Source organism: Aspergillus clavatus, genomic scaffold (genome assembly GCF_000002715.2).
Source record: "Aspergillus clavatus NRRL 1 1099423829736 genomic scaffold, whole genome shotgun sequence".
Classification (NCBI taxonomy): domain Eukaryota; kingdom Fungi; phylum Ascomycota; class Eurotiomycetes; order Eurotiales; family Aspergillaceae; genus Aspergillus; species Aspergillus clavatus.
In genome coordinates, this window is record NW_001517111.1 from 745,786 (window position 1) to 766,268 (window position 20,483).

The window sequence follows — 20,483 nt, forward strand, 5'->3', positions numbered from 1 at the left end:
AGATCCTATACAGGCGTGATATTGTCATGTTTGCTCTGCGAGTTGCTGATAATACACTGTTTTGATTTCTTCGCAGACACTCCAGATCCTGCGTCGGTTCACCAATCCTCCCCAGAAGCAGTTGGAGGTTTCATCGTAGGTGCTCTTGTCGTCAATGTCAACAAATATCCCGTAAAGGCGGGTAGCCGGAGCTGTCGGCACGGCGGGGATGACAGCGTGCAGCTCCCAACACCAGGGCCTTTCAATTCGGATCTTTCTTCCCCACCATTTTGGTAAGATCGCTGACGAGCGCATCGCCCCAGACGCAACCCGGACAGCCAGTATCGACGTCATCGGGAGGTTTTCGAATATCGCAAGCCGTATATCATCGGGCAGACCATAGAACGGGTCACTGGGAAGACATCCAGCCGCTTCAAGTCCTTGCTGCTCTTCTTCTTCCACCGAAAAAAGCCACCGTAGCCTCCCCATCACATCAACAAGCTGTGGAATCTCCACCGGATTCGCTACAACCGCCTACAGCACCCATGAGCCGCAGCAAAATAGCACCATTACTGCTCCTGCTGGAATTACTCACCTCATGCCCCTGCTGCCGTTCCCAGAACTGCTCCCGCGGCGGACTCGGAAGCCCATAATCCACCTTCAGATCGCGGTCCGTGCGCAGCTATTGAAACACCCTGAACAACACATCCTCGTCGATCTCCCCATCAGGCGAGCCGGCGAGACACCGACGAAGCAGATCGTTGAAACAGGCCTGATGCACAGGGTAGACGGACGGCATGTCGGTGAATTCGCCGGACCAGTCGTGATACCTACATAGCGAGACTAAGCTGATGCGCGTGCTGGAGTAACGGCCACACATACGCAGGGATTGTCACTGGGGACTCGCGGTTGCGAAACGAGGAGTCCGGAGCTACCGAGAGAGTCAGCAGTCAGCACTGAACATGTGCTTCTGCTACTAGCGGAGCTTACCATCCGCCGGCGAAAGCTCAACCTCTCCCTAAACGGCATTAGAATAACCATCTGCTTGCTGTCTGTGGATAGTGCCGCTGCAAACCCACCCAAGGCGAGCAAACGCCCGGACCCGTAATGAACGTCCTAGCCAAATCAACAATCCCAGTCCCCTCAAATCCAATAGAGAACGTACTTCTTTCCTCCGGCTGCCTGCGGATTATACCCGAACGCGTACAGGTCCTCCAACCAGGTGAGATCGCCGCTCTGCGCCAGGACCTCGGCATCGTAGCCGTCGTCGCTCTCTGCGTCCGAGGCGAGTCGGCATGCACGTTCTCCTGCGAGAAACAACCGCAGCAGATCGCGCAGTATGTGCCCCATTCGCCCATGGTGGATGATTACTGGGTTGGTCGTGTAGAGATGGGTGGTGAGGGAGACGTTGACTGGGAGGAAAAGGAGACGCCAAGACGGTGGGATGGAGCTGGTGCTGGATTGGGTTCTTAGGGTCTGTGATTCAGTTGCGGCACGAAAACTGCTGTATATTGGAGTTGAAGCTTTAGTATGCTCTATGTCTGTGAATGAGCAGTTGAGAGTAATGTAGTATGTTTTGCATCCCCTGCATGGAGATGTGGCGGATGCTATGAACTTTACCGCTTATATATATTGGAGGCACGACAAGGAACAATGTATATATATTTGGAGATAGCTGCCATAGAAACGTGACTCCTCGAAGGTATAATCCAGTTGGTATCATATTGATCATTATATACACTGATTTCCAAGTCCGAGTCAAACATTATTGTATACACATATTGACATCACAATTCATGAAAAGGGTATAATCATCCCGCATGTCCATTTGTACTCCCAGCTGCATGTCCATTTCTCTGCTCCCCCTCTATCTCCTGCAACTCGCGCCAGCGTCGAATTACCATCACTCGTTCGTCCGGCGAAGAGGCGCACATTTCGTCGATCCCCTGCTGTATTCGTGAATTCAGGATATCCTTGGTTTTGCTCTTCGACAGCGAGTTCCGCAAACTCTTGTGTACTCCGTCGAGGGGATAGCCAGCCAAACCCCAGAGACCTTCAGAGTCAGTATGAGCGTCGGGGAGAGTAAGACCTTATTCATACCTGCTGCGGGTTTGAGGAACACCCCCCCAGACCCTTGCCAACACCTTTAATGAGTCCAACTCCTCCGGATTTCTTAAAACCTTGCGCGGGCTGTGTGACGAGGCCGGTAACAGCCTGGTAGAATTCTTGCGTGAATTCCTTACGTTGGTTAGTATCAGTCAGGGCCACCGAACACACCACTCACCAATCCAGCCGCTCTGAGCCCACTCCTTACTCCCATCACCGTTGGAATTGGCTTGACAGTCCGGTCGTGGTAGATCCGCGGCGCATTATGGAACCCCTTGGAGAAACTCAAGGTCAAGTCGGTAGGGATCAGGAGAATCAAGTCCAAAAGATGTTTTCCCATACGCTCCCCATGATAGCTGGTTTCGTCCAGGAGCACCCGTACCCCATGGGTCTCTCGACCCCGATGGTGAGTGACGGTCTTCTCGAGATCTTCGCCGTAGTCGTCGCTGTCAGACCGGATAGCTGACGTGGCATTGCTGGCAGACTCGTCGCTTGACAGATGGTCCGCTGCAGACGCGTAGCTTTCACTCTCACTTCCCTCACTCACTTCGTCCATCTCTTCACCCATACCCTCACTGATATGATCGTGCATGGCCCAATTCATTTCATCAGCCGAGTCATCAGCCAAATCATCTTCTAAATTCCCGGTTGACGCTGAAAGATGGAATTCGGACTGTGACGGGTCAATATTCACTACGGAACCTAGCTGCGACCGCACTCGGTCTTCGGGAGGAATCTCTTGAGGGGACTGTTTCGTTCGTGTCCGACGACTTGCGCAATCGCAATTGACATTCAACCCCTCTTCATGATCGTGGCGATAGCCGTGCTTCTTGTGGTGATGGTGATGCCGGGAAATTGCCTCGGCAACTTCAAAAGGTGCATTGGTAAATCCGCTGACGAAGTCAGAGAGCACACCGTACAACACCTCCGCTCCAGCCGAGATAGGACCACGTGGGTCACGATTCGTATCATATTCCTTGGACCGATATCTGGCACTATCAGCACGGATTCAGCTTGCCTGGACTGAAGAAAACATACAGCACAACATTTTGCGGCTTGATCATTCCTGCCTCGACCAGAACCGTTGCCGCAAAGGTACTGAGCTTGATATGCGAATGCCGAACCCACCATACCGCCGGTCGATTCGGGCAGATGGAACATCGAAGGGCGTTCAGGTCCAGATGTCGGTGAAAACTGGCCACCGCACATTTGACCCCGTTCTCCTGCCGCATCTTCTGGCCGACCTCGCTTGCCTTCTTCTGAATTCCCGGTTCCAGAGCCTTCTTGATGGCGTCCGCCAACTTCTCTGCGGTAAGCTGCTTATGCGGGATCGGTGCTGGCCCCGCACCCGCCCGATAGACGATAGACCCCCAGAAGGGCTGATCACCAAAGAACGGAACAATGATAGTGGGCCGTCCAAGCGCAAGGCCGGATGCTGTGGTCCCTGCTCCGCCGTGATGCACGACGCACGAGACGTGCTGAAATAACCAGTCATGCGGACAGCTGCCGACCATGAACACATTCTCGGGAATTTCCGCTTCTCCTGCGCCGATGTTGCCCCAGCCCTTGTTGACCAGTGCTCGCTGGCCGGTCTGAACGATAGCGTCAAAGATGATCTTGGTAAGCTTTGTTGGGTTATCCACCACGATCGATCCAAATCCGACGTAGATGGGCGGAGGACCTCTGTCGAGGAACTTTACCAGTTCCTCTTCGGGAGAATAATTGGGCGGGCGCGGGAGCATGCTAAAGCCACAGACGTCGATATTATCGAGCCAGTCAGCAGGTTTGGGGAGGAGAGCAGGAGACCTACTGAGTCAGCATCAAATCGTTGCTGGGCGGACAGATCTCTCCTACCAAAGATACGAGAACGGGATATGTAGCTTCTGGGTGATTCCCGGTGCACGGATGGCATCCAATGAATCCAAACCCAGATCTCGCTTGCGAAACTTGTTAATCAGATCTCCCAACCCCTCCCACATCATCATCTCAACAATGGCATAGGAGGCAAAATTCGCTACGGACGGCTTCGTGTTCGTCGACCTGATATTCGCTAGAGGATGAGGGAAGGCCTGCGTTGGTGTCCAGGGCATTCTACCGTCAGTCAGCGTATACTTCCCACCCGAATTTTCACAAAACTAAGGCGTACGTGAACATCATAACCAGGGGCACCCCCAGTTTCTCCGCGCAGCTCAAATGTGCAAAACTGGGTGGATTCGCAATGATCGCGTCCGCCACGAACGGTTTTTGGCGGTAGTCTATTTCCTCGCTCCACGGATTCTCCGGTACATGGTGTAACCCGGTTCCGTCGCCTGTTTCAAAACATGATCGCCAGCATCCCGCGAATATCGTTGCCATTTCCCGTCGACGGCGCCGGAGCGCGCCGCTGCGTACAGTTTGCACCCCCGGCATTAGACCGGGGTTTTTTACCATGAACGCCATTAGCTCGGCGGGATCGCCGCCAATGTTAAAGAACTCCAGACCATGATCTTGAACGAAGTCTCGAAAGGCGAGGTGTGTTGCGAGCCGGACGCGATGACCGCGTTCTTTCAACGCAACTCCGATTGCGAGGAAGGGTTGGACGTCGCCTCGCGAGCCCACGACCTGGATGACGATGTTGAGACGCAAGGGGAAATGTTCGGGTTCTTTGACTGGTGGTTGCGGAAGGGAAGCTTTGCGGACCGTTTCTGGTGTTGGTCTCATGCGTTTATGTACCCGTTGCAGCAGATTTGCTAGAGTTGTTTTCTCGCCTCGGAATCTGATGTCGAGGCGTCCATCGTCTGTGAAATGAGCCTCCTCTCCTGGCTTATGGAGTCAGATACAATAGCATACCCATTACACGCACCCCTGTATTTACCCCCTCTCCTCGGATTGACGTGCGACGATCCCCGTAGGACGAGCTGTCCGCTAGGCTCTCGGCTGGCCAGTCGGCTGCCGTGGGGCCACTACGAGACTGTCGTCGGGACATTGTAGTGGTCAGAATCTGGGAAGTCCCAGACGTAAGAATCGTAGCAAAGATAGGACCATGAGGATGCCCCAAGGAGAAGAGATTTGCGACAGATACAGTGAGTGAGGGTATCCGTGAACTTCCTGAAGTCTCCCGATGTGGTGACTTCACGCGATGATGTCATGGCTCTCGAAGCTTTTGTGGTGGGTCGCAACGATTTCTGCCTCGGTTAAAAAGAACCTGATGCGATCCATTGCCAAAAGAATTATGCATTCCAAAGGTAATGAATGCATCGCTTTGGTGGATAACTGTGAAATCGACAGCTAAGAGCCTGAGACAGATCGATCGGGCAGAATTTGCTATATGTTGCCGTGGTGTACAATCACTCCCCTATTCGGCAACCTGGCTGGACCGACCACGAGCGAAGATCATCGACCTAGAGTATGCTTAATCAAGCATCATACCATGATTTGTCGGAACCTGGACAGAAATTGGATCAATCGCTTTAGTACCCTCGACTTCTCCCGGTTGTGTTTGTGTTTTGTGCACATTTCACGGATGAGAATCTTTCAGGTACTGGAAACCAATTCATACCGCACATACGTGGGTGAGAGGAAGTTCTACTGTAACCATGATAAAACTCGATGAAAAAGAACGATAGATGATGGATTCGATCTGTGTAAGTTGCTACTGAGATAGAGACAAAGGACGATGTGTTCGGACAGTGGCAGGTGAAGAAGTCGACCTCCATCACATGATCTGGATGCTGCTTTCCTCCATCACACAGCAACCTCATGGTCCTCTATTCTGGTGATCCATCTTGTTGGACTTGTTCTCCTGATAATAATGGTGTCTATTGCTCGTGGGCTTTATACTATAGTGCTGTTGAACCATGAGTTGCAATCACACACACATATATATATCCTCGAATTGGGATCATGGTCGAGATCACGAGAACAGACGCCTTCATTCTGATGCTAGACAGTATCATTCTCGTAAAGTCTCCACAGGCAGTGATGCCCATCAAAGAAACACAGTAGCACGGCGATGCTACCCGCCATCATCATTATGATCGTCCGATCACCGTTTCGTAGGAAAGGCACCAACAATTCTTTAGCATGACACCCCCACAGCTACCAGGTAGTGCAACTGCTCTGTCAGTGTTGCTTCAGTGCCATCAGCCATGATATACTGACACGAAAAACTCCTTGAACATGCCGTCAGGATTATCACCATCGGTCAGCTTGACATTTCAAGTACCAGGTGGTATAGCGCTTCTGTTCACTCATATCAGACAGTCCTCCGGGAACTGAGTCACAGAGACAATCAAGTCTTCCGCATATAAATAAGCGAGGTAATCAAGATGCTGAAGGAGACACAGATATATACTGCGTCGCGCAATATCTCCTCGCTGGCCACAGTACTCAGCTCCATTAGTTGCGAGTCCTCCTCTGCTAGTAATGAATTAACCCTGAGCAGCTCCTTGGCATATCCAGCTGCCGTTGCTGCGGCATACTCTTGCCAGTCATCGTTCTTGTATTTATCCGCATAGTCGCAAATTCCGCGGATAACAAGACAGGGATAGTCATCGACCAGGCCCGCCGCTTCCATCTCAACGCACTTGATACCGCGTTTTGCGAGTTGCCCTCTAATAGCTGCGTCCTTGACCAGCTGCGAACCAGACGCCACAAGCCCGTAATGGACGACAGGGCCCTCGTCTTGCCGATTTGGTCGTTTGATGTGGCGATCTTCGGTATCGTGCAGCCGGTCAATTCTCGTGGAGTCATATGCGAACCCATGCCGTCGAAGCCTGGGATATTTAGTCACCATGTCCTCGACATGCTGGAGGATCTGGGGCCTATGCTCTTCTGCGCGCAGGCCGAGGGCACACACCGCATCAAGCAGAACCTCTGGGGGCTGGTGGTCGAATGCACGCACTCTCAGCTCCGGTTCCAGATCGTAGTGCATAACTCCACCATGCCCGTAGCTCGGGACGCTCACGACCACATCTCCAAGCCGAATATCGTTATCGTCACTAGGTGTTCCACCGCCTATGCCGACCATCAGGATATACCGCAGATTGCGGAACGTTCGAGCCATATGTCCAGCAGCCTGCTTGGCCGACGAGGGACCGTAGATGCCTTTCCGGAGACATACAATGACCACATTGTGTGCGCCCATACGGCCGAGGTTGTATGCCGCACAATCTCCCGGGCTTCGCCATTGGGGTTCGTCATGGTACTCATCGAGCATGTATGTAGCCGCGGCCATCTCCTTGGGGAGCGCGGAAACCCACCCGATTGTGTACTCTTCATTTCCAATGGGAGAATAGGACCGCTTCATGCTGAAGAAATAAACCTAACTGTGTACCCGGTTTCTTCCGTTGGTATGCAACACAAGGGTAGGAGAGATATACTGGTCCCTTCCGCAGGGTATAGCACTTATCACTTCTGCACTATAGAGCATATGTGCTTTGTCGAGGAACTCTTGATCCCGAGGCATGACCGGCGCTAAATACCAATATCCAAGGTTAAATCATGGCGGAACACCATAAAGATGGAGTCTTTAACTGGATGACAGCGTCTAACGGCGCTTAATCGAACTGTGCTGATAGTCCATATGGTTTCCCACGGACTGTGAATAGTCTAATAGTGGCCGATCATTATATCAATCGCTCTGAATATTCGCCAGCTGTCTAGAACGTGCAATATACCCCGGCTTCGAATAATGTGTGATAGTGCTTTATCAATCTTTATGTCTACATAGGCTCATGCGCTGAAAACAGTGACAGGAATTGATCTTGGGCCTGGACAGACAGGCGCTGTCATAGAAGAACTACTGTTACTGCCTAACTAGAGTCTGGACACCCTTTTTAGTGCTGCAGTAGATTCCTACAACAGGTGTTCTCCAAGCGGGTGAAAGCACAGGTCGCTAGGAGACCACTGTTGCAAAACTCCATCTTCCATCCATGAACGATCCATTCAGTCTCCTGTTTCCCGGTAGGAGATGGTTTCCCGGTAGGAGATGCTTGGATCAACGAGCTTGTGTTTATCCTATTGCAGCATTGCAGCAAGAAAATATTCTACTCATCAAAAGTCATCATCGTCCTCGTCCGCAGCCGGTTGCATTTCCACCATCTCACCCTTCTCCTCCGCTGTCACCAGCACGTCGTACAAATCCCCCTCGTCAGCCTTCTCGACGACCGTAAATTCTCGAGCTTCCGGATCCGCGTCGCGGAATTTCGCTTTTTCAATCGAGGATGCGCTGAAGACATGCGACTGGGGCAGCACCGCCGCCAGGCGCCGATACTTGAAATGCAGCCCCCCAAAGAAAACAACCTTCCTCTCATCAGGCTGGCTCGCTTCGGATGCAACCCACCCACTGTCCCCCTCGGCAGTATGCCACGAGGAAGACGGCGCAATCTCGCCGATTTCGATCGCACCCGCCCGGAACCCAATCGTGACCTCCTTCTCACTCTCCGTCCAGGCGTTAGTCATCGCGAATTTCGTGGTGTACACCGATGTCACGATGATAAGTCCGCGCTCCTTGATATCTGGCCATTGCCGGAGAATCGTCTCCGAATTGGCCTTGCACCACAGGCGGAAGACCGTGCTGCCGTAGAGAGAGTCCTTTACAACCGGGCTTTGGGTCATGAGGATCGCGCCGAAGCCATCCCGGTTGCTGTACTGGTACAGCGCGCCGATATCTGCGGGGATTCCAGCCGGGAGGAGCGATGCGCCGGCGGATAGGTCGAGTTTCTTCTGCTTCAGGCGGCCGGAGACTTTTGGGCCCCAGGACCGTGAATCTGAAGGCGCTCGCTGGAAGTGAGTGAATGGCGTGAGGCCATTGCGAGCGAGTGATGTTGCATCGCCGAGGTTGATTGGCAAGTGGTCAGCCCCTAGCAAGGGCGTCCATTGGCCAAGCTCTGTGATGTAACCGCAGAAGCCAGGTTGGAGGGTTTTTGAGGATTCGGGTTCATATAGAGCGTAGCCGTAGGGGTGGCTTAGCATAGACTCTTGGTAAAGTGCGCTCAGGGGAGGCATTGCTACAGTTCAGAAGGATGGACGGAAGATAGAATTCCCACAGCAGTCTGACGAGAGGAAGAAGCTGAGAACTCTCAAGCGGGGCAGTGCATGGATTCGACGGTCTAATTGAGTAGCGCGGTTAAGATCGAGAGGCTGAAGATTCTTGATAGGGTCCGTGATTGAGGGGAACAAAAACACCCACGATGTCAGCTACGATTGTCCTTTTATTGCTGACTTCTGGGATCAAGGTTCTCGCCTGTCCATCGATGTTCAAACTCTCTCTCGGATAGAGAGGTTAATCATGGAGAAGCCTGCTCAGATAACCATCCCGCCCAAAATCATCGATGCCGCCAAGGCAGCGTTCGCTCGAGATCATCCACTGACTGATGATCTTCGCCCGGGAACGTTCTTCGACAATGCAGATTATCTCGACACGTTGCCGCTGCAAGCCAAAGCGCTAATCTGTGCGATCCAAGATATCGGAGAGCATCCAGACAGGCCAGCCATGTGCCACATCCAGTCCGAGCAGGCTCTCAACCGATATCTGCAAGCGCGGGACAAGGCAGATCTGACGGCGGCATTTGCCTTTGAAGCAGTGTCCCTGCGCTATGTTCCACCCCAGCATCCTGGTCGAGGGAAGTCAAATCATCACATGGGCCGTCTGTACCAAGAGAAATGGGAGAGCGGGAAAAGCCCCGCAGATCTCGATGAGACAATCCGTCACTATAAGATCGCTGTGGACGTCGCGACGGAGAACGACGGAGTCCTCAGTGACTGGGTCAATGATGTCGCGGCTCTTGTCACGAAGCGCTGCATACGGACGAGACAGGAGAGCGACAGGGAGGATGCGCGAAAGTATTTCGATCGAGCCATTGAGCTTGCTCAACAGTCGCCAACACGAGCTCTAATTCTTTCCAACAAAGGCGAACTCATCCGTCTCACGATGTCCGACAACGATAAGAATAGGGAGGCTCTTCTGAATGAGGCAATTGTATACCACGATGAAGCGACCGTGCTATGCGAAATATATCAAGCTCTCCCTTTCAAGCCTCGCATTCCGTACGGCATGATCCATCGCAACGCCGCTCTAGCGTACATCGCACGGTGCACCGCAACCAACAGCTTAGAAGATGGCGAAAAGGCGTGTGCCTTGCAGTACAAAGCCCTCTCCTTCGGCCCCGTTGGAAACGGAAACTGGGAGTTGTTCATGAACGAGCTGGGCGTCATCCACAAATCGCGAGCACAGGTATTCGATGACCCGGAAGAGGAGGAGGAATTGGCTTGTATTGCATGGCAGGAAGTCATCGAGAACAACCCCAGTGCCATCAACGCCAGGGTCCACCTAGCAGAGTTCTATCGTCAAAAGGCGGACAAGTCCCTGGATCGAAAGGCAGCAGAGGAATGGTTCCAGTCCGCCGTGGAGCTGGCTGAGGATGCGGTACGAATACTTCCAGCGCATCATGCAAACCCAGGTCGGGCTTACGATTGCTGCTCCGCTGTGCACTATTCAAAGTACGAGTTTGACGGCGAGGTCGCAAACATTAGTAGAGCAGTCGCGTGTGCCCGAATGGCCACACAGGATGTGGGCAGTAATGACTTATGGAACTACTACCGTGTGCTTGCCCAGACACTGATTACTCGATATGAACGCCTCCAGGAGCCTGACGACCTACGTGATTCCGAGGTTGCAGCAAAAGCGGCCCTGTCGAAATGCAGACCGGGGGACCTTGAGTGTCAATCGCACTGCCAGTGGATCTTAGGCAAGATTACTCGGGCAATGTACGATAGCTCACGGAAGACAGACACACTGCATCGGGCGTTAGAGATATTCCGCCTTGCAAATGAGGACATGCCAAAGGATACTCTGTCCAAGTCGTTGGTTCTGAACGACCTGGGGAATAGCCTTACACAACTATTCAGCCATGAGGCGGTCCCCGAGTACTTAGAAAAGGCAATCAACGCGTACTCTGAATCCCTATCCTGCCTCGAGCACCTATACAAGACTGACCAGCACCCCGATGTTCTCATGGTCAATGCGTCGCTGGGATATGTTATGATGCAGCGATTTATCCACTGGGGAGCGGAGACAGATATCGAGTCCGGCATCAAATACTGTCGACGAAGTCTCTCGCACATTGATGAGCGCCATCCGCGGTATGCGATGCGTGCTGCAAATCTCAGCCATGCACTTCAGCTCCAATTTGGAATCAAGTCTAATCTAGATGGACTGAAGGAGGCGCAACGGGTGCTCACTGTGGCTCTGGAAGGGCCAGTACCGCTCAGTGATCAATTACGGACTGGACTGGCGACTAACCTAGGGAATGCGTACCAGCACGCCTTAACAGTCAGTAAGCAGCCAAGTGATCTGGAAAATGCGATCGAGAATTACAACAAAGCCATAGCTGTTCAAGGGGCTTCAACTGCCGCACGCGCCACTGCATTAATGAACAAGGCGGCCTGTCTCAAGAAGATGGCTGAAATAGCGGATCACCCGGGACCAGAATTCGAAGGCAGTAATAAAGCATTTGAAGAGGCCCAGAAGGCATTGGGTGAAGATGACCCTCACTACTGGGCTGTTCTGTGCAATCATGCAGATCTCTTGTTCACCTTGTACAACCAAAAGACGGGCCCAGATCCACAAGCCCATGGACTCGCAGCGCTCAACAATTACAGCAGGCTCACAAAGATGAAGAACGTCCCACCAGCTGTGCGGATCAACATCGCATCCCTGGCAGCAAGCCTTGCAAACGACCTACTCCAGGGTCCAGCTCAGGCTCGAGACTACATTCTCATCTGCCTCAACCTGCTCCCCGAAGCCATTCTCATGCACGAAAGTAGACTGGAGCAATTGCGATTCATCCGCAAATGTCAATATGTCCCAAGCAGCGTGGCCGCATTGTCACTTAGCGCAGGAGACCCTCCGAGTGCGGTCATCCATCGTCTGGAGGCTGGTCGAGCGTTCATCTGGGACCGTATCCAGGGCCAACCAACCCAGCTTGATGCACTAGAGATAGAGAACGGCGAATTAGCCGCCAGGTTCCGCGTTCTACAGCAGCGCATCCTCCAACAAAGCCCGTCCTCTGGTGGATTGGTAGGCATGGATCTCACCTCGGTCTCACCGGATGACGCAAATAGAATGCAGCGGCAACACGACGCGGATGCGTATCGCGAGGTCCTTCAGGAGATTAGAACCCTGCCGGGATTTGGCTCCTTCCTCAGAACGCCAGACGTTCCTGTCGACCTCCAGCGCTACGCTGCAGACGCTCCCATCGTCTTTATCAATGCCAGCAACTACCGAAGCGATGCTTTGATAATAACCAAGGATAACGTGTACAGTCTGCCTCTTCCGTCCTTTAGCATGGATCGATTGGCGCTCTATTGTGCACGCTTTATACGGCTTCTTGGCGTCTTTAGCAGGCCAGAAGAGCAAGCAGACGCCTTCGCTGACTACGTGGTGGTAATGAGGTGGCTTTGGCAAGCCGCTGCAAAGCCAATATTAAATAGCATCGACTGGACGAAATATGATGCCGCACCGTACGGGAAGCCCCGCGTAACCTGGGTCTCGACTGGATGGATTAGCGTGCTCCCGATCCACGCTGCAGGAGATTTTAGACATCCAGGGGAAAGTGTCCACGACGTGGCGGTTTCCTCATACATTACCTCACTCAAGGCCCTAGACTTTACCCGACAGAATGCGCTGCGTATAAAACAGCTTCCAGTGGCCCCAGGCTCCCGGCAGGCAATGCTAGCAGCCATGGCAACAACCCCGGGCCTGGGTCCATCCGGCGATCTGGACGTCGAGCCGGAAATCACCGCGATCGAAAAGACCCTCAAACCATCCTTCCGAGTCAACGTGCTGAGACAAACCGACTCTCGCTCCGTCAAAACAAGCCTGTCCACAGCAACCGTGGCCCACTTCGCATGCCACGCCCGCGCCGATCCTCAAGACCCTTCCCGCAGCGCCATTCTGCTAGAGGACAACCAGAAGAAACCTGCCCCATTTACTGTCCGGACCCTTTTGCGGCTGAATCTGAAGAGCTGCGAGATGGTTTACCTCTCCGCCTGCGAGTCAGGGGCCAGCAAAGATCTCCAACTCCGAGATGAGGGAATCCATGTTGCCGGTGGCTTCCAGATTGCGGGTGTCCCGCATGTTATCTCGACGCTGTGGGCGGTCTCGGATAGTGTTTCTGTGCAGTTGGCGGGATTGTTCTACGCGAACCTGAGGGAGGATGGAGAGGAGGTGGATCTGTCCAAAGCGCCATATGCTCTTCATTGCGCGATTGGGGAAATGAGGAGGCAGGGTGTCCATCCACTGCTTCTCGGGCCTTTTATTCATTCTGGGCCTTGATACAGAGTATAACCTCAATGGTTGATAGCATAGTCTCCATGAAATAGCCATCGTCGGGGTTGGGAAACATGTAGATAAATACGAGCCATAAACTAGATAAGCTCTGCGTCAAACACAGGATAATCCGCAACGTAGAAGATTTTAACTTCAACTTCGATTATAGCAGTTGATTCTCTGTCCGGAAGAGCACCGGTGCCTACTCCTATAGATATCAGATCTCCAAGTGACTCTGTTCCGCTCATCACCAAGGCAGTGTAAATATCACTAGTTCAGATGGGGTCTGATTGCGCCTTTACTTTCTTCGCTAATAGCTGGACGATATCAAAACCCTTTGCTTCTCTCACACTTTTTTTTATGTCTCTGTCACAGCCTATAAACACTATCTCGACATCCGTGGCATAACGGGGCAAGCCAGCAAACTCTATGGAGGTCAGGAATCCCCGTTCAATGCGGAACGAAAATGTGTCCTTTCCTGATCTGTCTTAAACATGATCTTCTTTGGTTAACGAGTTCGAATCTTTCCGAGCCCCCTATTGTGAGATTGCCACTGGGTATTGGCGTGTTTCTCTGGCAGTTTTATGGCTCATGGCTTGTCGTTTGAGACGGCAAGAGCTGTTTGAAGGGCAGATCATTGGAAAATTAAGCCCAGGATGGTAGGGTTTCGCCCACCACCTTGACCATGTATGTTCAGGTCTAGCCTTAAAGCAATATTTTCTCCATACAAGGATGTCCTTTGTATCTTGGCAATGGAAACAGCCTCTGCTGGGGCTGCGAAGGTCTGAATATTCATCGAAGCTAACGTTGCCGACCCTCTCATCCTCGCACCAGGTCGTGGTGCCACTTTTCCAGAGGCTCAATTGACATTCTCCTACAGGATTCTAATCGACCTATGTACCGAGGCGGCATCGCGCCGAATTCGATATGGTGGCCCCGTAATCGCCGAGACTTATAAACGACATTGTAGCGTACTCCCACGACGCCATATCCCTCACCTAGGAGATTGTGTCCGGCACTTCCCCTCCTATTTGCTCTCGATGCAGCCCCTCCTCCTTTCCTTCTGACGTGATCTCTCGCTTCTAGCAGACAAAATCTCGCTCTGCCTCAGTTGCAAATATCCATCGATCTCACGCTCTGCTAAGTTCACTTCCTTTGCTAAGTTCAATCATGACTATCTCTACTCCCCTCATCACTGTCTTTGGGGCCACTGGCAACCAAGGTGGTGCCGTTGCTAAATCGCTCCTCAAGAACCCATCCTTCAAGGTTCGAGCTCTCACGCGAAACCCGGATTCGGCTGCAAGCCAGGCGCTGGCCGCTCAAGGGGCGCAGATCCAGCAAGCCAACGGTTTCAGCAGCGAGTCCATGCTGGAGGCATTCCGTGGTTCCTGGGGTGTTTTTGTGAATATCAATTCAGATGACAAGGTGGGTCCTATGGGGTGAATGTTGCGTGATGATGTGGTAGATAATCCGAGGCTCATACAATGCTTTTCACTCCAGGAAATCAAATCCCAAGGTCTCACGGAATTTGACCTGGGTAGAACAATCGTGGATGCAGCAGCCGAAGCTGGAGTCCGCCATTTCATCTTCAGCACTGGCCCAGACTGCCACGCAATTACCCAGGGAAAGGTCAAAATGAACGCTGCAGACAGTGGGTAGCCCCTTGACCCCCGGGCTTGATAATTTGACACTAATATTCGAACAGGCAAGTACAAGATTGAACAATACGCCCGCCAGATTGAGCGCTTTGAGTCTGTCAGCTTCATTTGCGCTGCTTGGTTCCTAGAGAACTTCCTGGTCAAGGAGATGGCACCGATCTTTGGCGGATTCCCCCATGTGCCTGATTCCGAAGGATTTCTCACCTTCGTCGCTCCTAAATGGGGTGGGAAGGAGGACGTGCCCTTCGTCAGCATCGCTGATGATTTTGGGGATATTGTGCAAGGCATGCTTCTTGATCCTCTACGCTGGAACGGCCAGGTTATCCACGGCTGCAGCGATATCTGTAGCTTTGAGGACCTCGTGTCTGGTTTTGAGAAACTGAGCGGACAGAAATCCCGCTTCCAGCCGCTGCCATCCTGGGAGGATTTTGACACTCACGGAATCCCCGAGTTGCAAGACACCAAGATGATGTTTGGCTTCACGCAGAACAACCAGGGCCGTTACTTCGGGCCTGAGCCGTCTGAGAAGAATACGGCAAGTGAACTCAAGCGGGTTACGGCATTGGCGCTTGGTCAGCCTGTAGAGGCACAGAAACTGACGACAGCAGGGGAGTGGTTCCAGAAGTACTTTCAGTTTCAGTAGTTCATAACTAGCTACTACCTAGTTCGCCTCTCACGAAATTCAGGTTACTCTTGTCATTATCCACTATATGTTCTTTGTGTCTCGTAAATTGAATCTACATACGACACTCCCTAGTCTACGTGTCTCGATACATGGGATCGATGTATCCTTCTGGCTATAACATGCAACCAGTTTCTATCTATTCATATGTACTGGTACGTGACTTGTTTGATTGAGTCGTAAGCATTGCATTATCTGTCTTCAAAATAGTGGAACGATTGTCTTGGTGGTGGCAGGAACGTGGTGGAGAGAAATATATACGCAACGAGCTGATCTCAAATACGAAAATCCGAGTAAGAACGCGTTCCTTTTCCGCAGAGAATGAAAACAAGAAAACAAATTAAATTCCATTGGCACTAGTCTTTATGCAATACTACCCAAAATCGCGCACAAAATAGAGAACGGAAGAGACCACGGGGCTGATCTGGCCTGGTGGGAAGTCAGCATCATCTGCGCATCTGTATCTCAAGCTAGAGAAGCATCAAGACCCTGACTTTTTGACACATCCAGATCGAATGATTACCGCATTGACCGCCATTTGAAGCGTAAAAATTACGGTCTTATATACATCTTGTAAACTTCTGCTAAGAAAGACGGAGTCGTCCACGCCAGATTAAATCCAACAGTGTTCATCCATCATCTGTCAAGTTTACCTGCTCTGGTAATCTGGCTATCTTCTTCAGGTGGACCAGTACTCTAGACAACATGACGGGACCAAAGAATGTAATTGATGTCCTCATCATTGGGGCAGTATGTGTTCCCATCACAGGTCTCCGTCAATGAACAAATGACTAACAATTGAATGCTCCAGGGGCCATCTGGGTATGAGATTGCCCTTTCTACTACTCGTTTGCCAAAGTGCTGACGGGGTTGACCTTCTACTCAGGCTAAGCGCCGCATTATGGCTGGCCCAGCTAGGTATCAACTTTCGCATCGTGGACAAGCGATCTGATCAGCCTAGAATAGGACAGGCGGATGGGTGAGATTCACCTTGTTAGCGTGTAGAGAAGTAGAGATGATTGACTCAGTTGCGACACCACAGTCTAAATCCAAAGACGATGGAGATATTTGAAAGCTGGGACATCCACGGGGACGTGACCAAGCTCTGGGAGCCGGCGACCCACGAAACCCTCTGGTACCGAGGGCAGGATGAGAAGCTCCGGAGGACAGATCGGTACCCAAGTCAACCTCCTCCGGGGGTTCGGTAAGGAACAAGCCCAAACTAGGATGAAAGCTTTACTGACGGGTTCTATAGATGGACACATGGGACTCTGCAGCAGGGGCGTGTAGAGGAGATCATGAAGAAGCGAATTGTTAAGCTTTGCGGGGAGAATGTCGAATACCACACATCCCTCGGTGGGTTGAGTATCGACACTGCGGCGCTTGACACGCCTGGGGCCTACCCGTGTACGGTCGTACTTCAAAAGCAGCAAGAGGAGGGCACCTCAACCGAGAGCATCCAGGCTAAGTACGTGATCGGAGCCGACGGCGGACGGTCCTTGACCAGGGAGTGTCTGGACATTGAGATGCGTGGGGACAAAGGCTCGTCAATATGGGGCGTTATGGATTTTGCCGGAAGTTCAGACTTTCCAGAGTGAGCACTTGCTGTGTAGCCTTTGACCACGGTTCTCAAAACTAATGAGGATGCCAGCTTTGGGGCGACATCCATCATACGCAGCGATATCGACGGGTCTGTGGACTTTGTTCGCCGCGAGGAAGGGCTGGTACGGATGTACGTTGAGCTGAATAAAGGGCCACAAGGTGCCCAGATCCGGCGAGAGGATATCACCCCGGAGCTCATCATTGAAAAGTGCCAGTACATGGTTCGACCATACAAGGTGAGATCTATGATCTTTGAAGTGACTATTATTTACTGGGCCGTACTGAATACTATGACATTTCCTGCCTCCAGCTAGATGTCCGCCAGTGTGTCTGGTAAGTTTTCCGGAGATCTTGAAACAAGAAAGATACTGAACCCCTACCAGGTGGTCAGCATTTACGGCTACGCAGCGACTGAGCAGTGCTGCGAGTAGATGTGGCCGCGCCTTCCTTGTCGGCGATGCTGTTCACACACATTCACCTGTCACAGGAATGGGAATGAATACAAGCATTCAGTACGTGACGATCTTCAACTTCAAAATTACTAATAATGACACATCCAGGGACTCGTATAACCTCGTATGGAAGCTTGCAGGTGTTATCAAAGGATACCTGAACCCAAGTATTCTCGCAACCTACGATACTGAACGAGGAATGGTCGCCCGCCAATTGCTGGAGGCAGACCGGACAACCCTCGAGCTATTCGAGGCCAAAGTCGGACATGAATCTGCCTCATTGCTTGAACGGGCAGATGACCTACGAATGTTCCTAGCAGGGCGCCTGATTCGCTACGCAGACGCACTATTGACATTGCCTTCAACACAAAGGATTGGCCACTTTGAGGCTGGCGAATGCCTGCCAGAAGTGACGATCACCAACCATGCTACAGGAAGGCCTGTCCATCTGCACAATGCCCTCAAAGCCAATAATAGCTGGTGCATTATTGTCTTTGCAGGAGACGTCTCCTTATCTGGTGGGATGGGACGCATCCACGAACTGGCAAAGCACCTGGAAGAAGCCCGAGGCGCCACTTCTGGACTACTGGATGCACTACTCGTGCATTGCGCACCATGGGATGCAATAGAGCTCGCAGATCTCCCTTGTTTGTTTTTCCCTCTGTATGAAAATACAGGCCGAGACTATACGAAGATCTACATTGACGAGGGTTCCGTGTACGACGAGGCTGGGGTGGACCGGAAAGATGGTGGACTTATCCTGGTGCGTCCGGACCGGTATATTGGCTGGACAGGACGATTGGAGGAAACCGACCATCTGAAGAGGTATCTCTCGCACATCTTCCTGACTCGGTCCAAGGTGTAAGGCCACATCTTCTCCTGCGGCATGTACGGATAGTTCCATGCACGAGGACAATCAGTGGCACTATTTGTCCGGGCTAGATCGTCACAAGGCAATACCTAGAGAAGGCGTAATTCCATTTTTTTGCTCAACTATAGGGAATCACATAACCAGAGGATAGATAGTGAATTTGCAAAAATTGTCCGAGCATAGTATTTGTGGATCCGCCTACATTCCAAGCAAGGGACACAACACAATACAACCCCCTGTTGACCAAGTCATAGGAGATCGACAGATCTGAAGATTGCTCCTGCCTGATCCTTCAGAGCTTAGGCATATGGTCATAGCTGGGCAACTGAAAGAGACTCGGCTGATAGCATACCTGTTGCTTGTCCAGCCGTCGTGATAGATCAGGAATATCAATGATGAGCTTTCCTCTTCGCTGTTGATCAATTCGCCTCAAGACATTTCAATTTTTGTCTCTTCCTTATTGCTTCATTCCAGAAGAATAACTGCTAAATGCTTTGTCTTTGGTTCTTATGGCTCCTGGCTGCTTGGGGTCAGACATGTAGCCCCGAAAACCGAGCTGTCCGTCGAGAATGGTAAGTTCAAACCAAGCGATCAACTGTGAGCCAACTAGCAAGATCTGACACACTACATCAGGGGATCCCTCTCGAGAGATGAGCGTCTTGACTACATTAGTGCTGTTCATTGCATGCGACAGAATCCCCCGATTCTACCCCAGGATCAATATCCTGGGGTCCGGCATCGAATGGATGATTTTGCAGCGTATGGGTCTCGCCTTGGAGATGTGATGAAATGAGAAAGACTGATGATGGCAGAACTCATATCAATTATACACTCAATATCCATTTGAGTGGGATCTTCTTTGGCTGGCACCGCCGGTTTGTCTGGCTGTGGGAAAGGGCGATGCGGGAGGAATGTGGTTACCAGGGCTATCAACCGTAAATCTCCCTTCTTTCTAGCGGGAATTCTCATCCACTGACTCTTTCGTACAGATATTGGAACTGGGCGCTCTCCGCCAACAATCTATCCGCCAGTCCACTGTTTGACGGCAGCGACACTTCCCTCTCTGGGGACGGGGACCCAGTTGAGAATTCCAAGTCAACCATGATTCTCTTGCCGACAAATGTTACGATTCCCAATGGATCCGGCGGCGGATGCGTTAACACAGGCCCGTTTGCCGGCATGACTCTCAATCTTCCTGATCTTGACTCCGCTCCCGGCGACGTATTCCCGGAGAATGCCTTTGCCTATACCCCCCGCTGCCTGACGCGTAACCTAAACTCTTTCATTGCTCAGTCATTCACAAGCCAGACGGACATCGATCGGCTGCTGTCCTCGCCCAACATTAAGTCCCTGCAACACACTATGGACGTGAGCGTATGGCCGGAGCTCAGCGAGGCGGAGATCATGGGGCCCCATGCCGCAGCGCATATGCAGCTTGGGCGGGCGATGGACGACTTTTGGACCGCGCCGCAGGAGCCTGCGTTTATGCTACATCACGCGATGGTGGACCGAGTGTGGACACTCTGGCAGGCGCAGGATCCGGGAAATCGCCAGTATGCACTGAATGGGACCAGTACGATGGGGAATTTGCCCAAGACTCCGGAGGTTGATCTGGATACCCAAGTTACGTGGGGCCCGTTGGGCGGGAATAGGACCCTGGGGGAGGTGATGAGCACTGAGGCGTACGAGTTCTGTTACGAGTATGACGACTAGACTCGGAATATGGCTTGCATCTGCAGTCAGCGCGATGTTCCCAATAGAGAACTGTACGTGGCTGACCGCCATTCACACTAGATACATCAACTTTAGGCAAGTAGGAGGA

The 20,483-nt window shown here is 52.0% G+C and overlaps 8 protein-coding genes across 8 annotated transcripts, besides 1 other annotated feature; 4 read left to right on the forward strand and 4 right to left on the reverse strand.

Moving 5' to 3' along the window:
* Nucleotides 1-24: 24 nt before the first annotated feature.
* On the reverse strand, nucleotides 25-1,329 carry ACLA_059600 (F-box domain protein; the record flags this gene model as incomplete). The annotated part of the gene is given in 7 exon segments (XM_001276718.1): nucleotides 25-513; nucleotides 575-661; nucleotides 674-809; nucleotides 862-910; nucleotides 970-997; nucleotides 1,059-1,095; nucleotides 1,145-1,329. The coding sequence occupies 7 exon segments, from the start codon at nucleotides 1,327-1,329 to the stop codon at nucleotides 25-27; spliced, it is 1,011 nt and encodes a 336-aa protein (XP_001276719.1).
* A 461-nt stretch (nucleotides 1,330-1,790) lies between these two features.
* ACLA_059610 (putative UDP-glucose,sterol transferase) lies at nucleotides 1,791-5,050 on the reverse strand (the record flags this gene model as incomplete). Its single annotated transcript, XM_001276719.1, has 7 exons — nucleotides 1,791-2,032; nucleotides 2,112-2,217; nucleotides 2,264-3,074; nucleotides 3,124-3,891; nucleotides 3,940-4,176; nucleotides 4,232-4,862; nucleotides 4,915-5,050. 7 exons carry the CDS (start codon nucleotides 5,048-5,050, stop codon nucleotides 1,791-1,793), a joined length of 2,931 nt encoding a protein of 976 aa, XP_001276720.1.
* A 1,305-nt stretch (nucleotides 5,051-6,355) lies between these two features.
* ACLA_059620 (5'-methylthioadenosine/S-adenosylhomocysteine nucleosidase family protein) lies at nucleotides 6,356-7,372 on the reverse strand (the record flags this gene model as incomplete). The annotated part of the gene is made up of 1 exon (XM_001276720.1): nucleotides 6,356-7,372. One exon carries the CDS (start codon nucleotides 7,370-7,372, stop codon nucleotides 6,356-6,358), a length of 1,017 nt encoding a protein of 338 aa, XP_001276721.1.
* A 648-nt stretch (nucleotides 7,373-8,020) lies between these two features.
* Nucleotides 8,021-8,055: a microsatellite.
* A 63-nt stretch (nucleotides 8,056-8,118) lies between these two features.
* Nucleotides 8,119-9,072, reverse strand: ACLA_059630 (uncharacterized protein; the record flags this gene model as incomplete). The annotated part of the gene is made up of 1 exon (XM_001276721.1): nucleotides 8,119-9,072. One exon carries the CDS (start codon nucleotides 9,070-9,072, stop codon nucleotides 8,119-8,121), a length of 954 nt encoding a protein of 317 aa, XP_001276722.1.
* Nucleotides 9,073-9,355: 283 nt separating this feature from the next.
* Nucleotides 9,356-13,402, forward strand: ACLA_059640 (uncharacterized protein; the record flags this gene model as incomplete). The annotated part of the gene is made up of 1 exon (XM_001276722.1): nucleotides 9,356-13,402. The coding sequence occupies one exon, from the start codon at nucleotides 9,356-9,358 to the stop codon at nucleotides 13,400-13,402; it is 4,047 nt and encodes a 1,348-aa protein (XP_001276723.1).
* A 1,164-nt stretch (nucleotides 13,403-14,566) lies between these two features.
* ACLA_059650 (NmrA/HSCARG family protein) lies at nucleotides 14,567-15,697 on the forward strand (the record flags this gene model as incomplete). Its single annotated transcript, XM_001276723.1, has 3 exons — nucleotides 14,567-14,821; nucleotides 14,897-15,047; nucleotides 15,102-15,697. The coding sequence occupies 3 exons, from the start codon at nucleotides 14,567-14,569 to the stop codon at nucleotides 15,695-15,697; spliced, it is 1,002 nt and encodes a 333-aa protein (XP_001276724.1).
* Nucleotides 15,698-16,441: 744 nt separating this feature from the next.
* On the forward strand, nucleotides 16,442-18,655 carry ACLA_059660 (FAD binding domain protein; the record flags this gene model as incomplete). The annotated part of the gene is made up of 9 exons (XM_001276724.1): nucleotides 16,442-16,486; nucleotides 16,548-16,558; nucleotides 16,623-16,715; nucleotides 16,779-16,940; nucleotides 16,992-17,330; nucleotides 17,388-17,574; nucleotides 17,649-17,671; nucleotides 17,722-17,850; nucleotides 17,899-18,655. 9 exons carry the CDS (start codon nucleotides 16,442-16,444, stop codon nucleotides 18,653-18,655), a joined length of 1,746 nt encoding a protein of 581 aa, XP_001276725.1.
* Nucleotides 18,656-19,150: 495 nt separating this feature from the next.
* Nucleotides 19,151-20,374, forward strand: ACLA_059670 (tyrosinase family protein; the record flags this gene model as incomplete). Its single annotated transcript, XM_001276725.1, has 4 exons — nucleotides 19,151-19,233; nucleotides 19,295-19,420; nucleotides 19,474-19,596; nucleotides 19,651-20,374. 4 exons carry the CDS (start codon nucleotides 19,151-19,153, stop codon nucleotides 20,372-20,374), a joined length of 1,056 nt encoding a protein of 351 aa, XP_001276726.1.
* Between the last annotated feature and the right edge of the window lie 109 nt (nucleotides 20,375-20,483).